We start from the raw sequence: 3,391 nt of genomic DNA, 5'->3' as shown, positions 1-3,391 counted from the left end.
AGAGGGTGTGACCAGGAAGAGAGGGACAGGAAAGGGATAGGAGCCAGGCTATGACCAGGAAGACAGGCAGGCTGACCCCGCTGGGGAAAGCACTGGGGGCATGAGGGAGTGAGGCTGGCAATGACGTTCCCTTATGATAGCTGAGAAGCGGATGGTGCAAGACGCCCACCCAGATTGTCATCTCTGTCCTTCTCTTGCTAGTGGCCATGACCACAAACACCAGCTCAGACCGGTCCTTCTTCCTCGGCAATCACGGGCTCCACTGCTCCATGTACCTCTTCACCTTCCTCACGGGGCTTCCCCTGAAGCTGGAGCCCCTGGTGATCCTCGTGGACCAGCTGCAGCGCTGTCCGGCGGCCGTGCGCGTGCTCTTGCTGAACCTGACCCCATCGGCCCCGTACCCTGGTGCTCTTCCTGCCATTCCACGTGGTGAAGGCATGCGCTGGCCCCTGCCCTTCATCTTCTGCCCCTTCTCCAGATTCCTCTTCTTCACCACCATCTATCTCCCGTCCCTCTGCCTGGCAGCTGTGAGCGATGAGTGCTTCCTGAGCGTGGCCTACCCCGTTTGGTACCAGACCCAGCCAAGGCCGGGACAGGCTGGCCTGGTCAGCAGGGCCTGCTGGCTCCTGGCCGCCGCTCACTGCAGTGTGGTCTATGTCACTGAATTCTCGGGGCGCTCCTCCCCCACCCAGGGTATCAACGGGACCTGCTACCTGGAATTCTGGAAGGATCAGCTGGCGGGACCTGCTACCTGGAATTCTGGAAGGATCAGCTGGTGGGACCTGCTACCTGGAATTCCGGAAGGATCAGCTGGCCTTTCTCCTGCCTGTCCAGCTGGAGATGGCTGCGGTCCCTTTTGGGGTGCCCCTGCTCATCACCAGCTACTGCTATAGCCGCCCGGTGTGCATACCCGCTAAGGGAGCCAGCCAGCGCCGGCGGAAGAGGGTGGTAGGCTCGCAGCAGCCATGTTGCTCAACTTTCTCGTCTGCTTTGGGCCCTACAACGTGTCCCATGCTGTGGGCTACACCCAGGGTGAAAGCCCGAAGTGGAGAAGTTCCGTGCTGCCCCTCAACACCCTGAACTCCTGTGTCGACACCCTTTACTATTTCTCATCGTCTGGGTTCCAAGCTGACTTCCAGGGGCTGCTGGGGAGGCTGACTGGAGCCTGTGGCCCTTGGTGGCAGGAAGGCAGCGTGACACTGAAGAGTGAAGGAGAGGGGCCGCCACAGGAGCTGTCTAACATATAGGGGGGCTCTGGAGCGGGTGGCCAGGTGGACTGGCCTGCAAAACAGATCATCCCTGGGGCAGTTCCAAGCTCAAGTCAGGCAGCACCTGGGAGAGGCAGGCTGGGGACGGGCACTGTTTGGGTCAGAGCAGGTACCCAGCCTTAGCCCAGCTCTTGATCTCGCCACGCTACCCTCCCTTCCCGTGCCCCAACACGCTCAGGGGGCGGTCACAGTGAGAGAGAACTCTGGAGAATAAGGAGCTCCCCGGGGCAGCAGGCGAGCTCCTGGGCTTTGCTGAAGGTGAAGGAGGAGCTGACAGCAGCGTCCAGGGTCTGAGGGAGCTGCCCAGTGACTTGGGACAGGAGAGAGGAAGAATCTGTCCTTCAGAACTACCGACTCAGCTGGGCAGGAATGGGGACACAGGACTCCAGGAATGAGGGAGCACCCTGCTGTGACATGCGCTCTTCCAGCAAGTTTCCACTATTCAATAAATTCAGACTTTCAGGGACATTCATGAAAAATGACAGAAGAAAAATTACCTGAATAAACTTGGTAGCAAGCAAAAGAGAATGGTTTTTTCTTAATCTTTTTTTTTTTTTATGGTGTGTGTGGGTGGTGTATGTGAGTGTACCTTAGGTGGTGTTGATGGATGGAAGGATAAAACACGAAGACTCTGAAGGAGAAGTGTTAAACTATAAGATGCCTAGTTGCTGGGAGAGGATTTGGATCAGAAGAATAAAAGTAATAGCGAACCTATCTTAAGGGCTTAGCCTGACATCGTCTTTAATCTTCTCAGTAGCCGTGAGGCAGGTACTATGACTCTTCCCGTTCTACAGGTGAGGGAATGGGCCCGGCGAGGTGAAGTCTCTCACCTGAGATCCCATAGCCAATAAGTGATGGAAGCAGGCCTGGAAGCTGAAATTAGTTGACTCTGAAACTCAGGTCCCTGAGCCACTCTGCCACCAGCTGTGTGTCATCTGCTGTGACTGGGCCCAGTCAAACTTCCAGAGTCAGCTGAGGCGGTCTGACCTCAGGACAAATGTAAACAGGCCACAATGAGAAGCATAACTAGACGCAAAGCCGATCGACTATTTCCTCCTCCCAGTAAAGAAACCCTCTTGGAAGAAAAATAAACGAAGAGAATTAGTTAGCCCAGTTGACTTCGGGTTACTACAGAGACAAATGTGTGCTCTTAAGAGGTGTTTTTATCAAAGTGTGATCCCTTAGTAATTTTTCGTTTCCCACTGCGGGGTGGCGCATTAGAAAGCATCGGTCTGGGCCTCCTCCCCCGGGAAAGCAACCAGAGAAATGCTGGCGCCTGTTCGCACTGCCAGCTTTATTATTTCTTTTTCTAGTTTGCTTTTTCTTTTTTTTTCTTTTAATGACAAACCAAGAAGTCTCTTATTTTTTTATTTTGGCCGCACCGCACAGCATGTGGGATCTTAGTTCCCTGACCAGGGATCAAACCCGCACCCCCCGCAGTGGAAGCTCGGAGTTTTAACCACTGGACCGCCAGGGAAGTCCCGGTCAGCTTTACTTCGAAAACATTTATGGTGCACTTACTGTGTGCAAATGGCTGCGCTCAGAACTTCCGGGATTTCAATACTAACGTCTTTAGCGTCTGTTTTCTCCCTGAGGTTAAGGTCGCTGGGGAAGGAGGACTGGCTGTGGATGGGGACTGGGTCTCAGGTGGAGGGAGAGAGACATCGTCTCTGTACAGAGATGAAGGCATGAGCTGTCCCTCTGTCCCATGGCTCATCTGTCTGTCCTAAGGCACTCAGACCTTGATGTGAACATGGGTCTGAGTGGTTCAGAAAGGGCACAGTGGTGACGTGGAGTCTTGCAGCTCCAGGAGTGGTAGCAAGGACCCACGAGTGAGGACAAAGAAGAGTTGGAAACCCCGCATTCCAGAGAGAGCCATGGAGAACGGGAGTCTGACTCCTCCCCAGAGTTGACACCGAGGAAGAAGAGGCAGCTCAGCTGGCTTTGCTGCCCCCAGCTGTCACCCAGGACCCCACCCCTACCCCAGTCTGTGTAAACTGAAGGCTGACGGGTGGGGAGGATGAAAAGTCATCAGAGGCTGGGTGGTGGTGAGGGCAGAGTTGTCGTGTTCTCCATATCTCTCGGAAGTCAAGGGAAAGGGGTGCTCCAGGAGTAGAGCACGT

General features: G+C 54.8%; 1 protein-coding gene across 1 annotated transcript; it reads left to right on the top strand.

The window, feature by feature from the left end:
• The first annotated feature begins 206 nt into the window (after positions 1-206).
• LOC132416031 (free fatty acid receptor 3) lies at positions 207-1,247 on the top strand. Its single transcript, XM_059999277.1, is given in 3 exon segments — positions 207-693; positions 767-952; positions 955-1,247. Coding segments are annotated over 3 exon segments (966 nt in total).
• The last annotated feature ends 2,144 nt before the right edge of the window (positions 1,248-3,391 follow it).

The sequence above is a fragment of the Delphinus delphis genome, chromosome 20 (assembly GCF_949987515.2).
Source record: "Delphinus delphis chromosome 20, mDelDel1.2, whole genome shotgun sequence".
Classification (NCBI taxonomy): domain Eukaryota; kingdom Metazoa; phylum Chordata; class Mammalia; order Artiodactyla; family Delphinidae; genus Delphinus; species Delphinus delphis.
The sequence above is the reverse complement of the archived record's forward strand: the minus strand, read 5'-3'. Positions and strand labels throughout refer to the sequence as shown.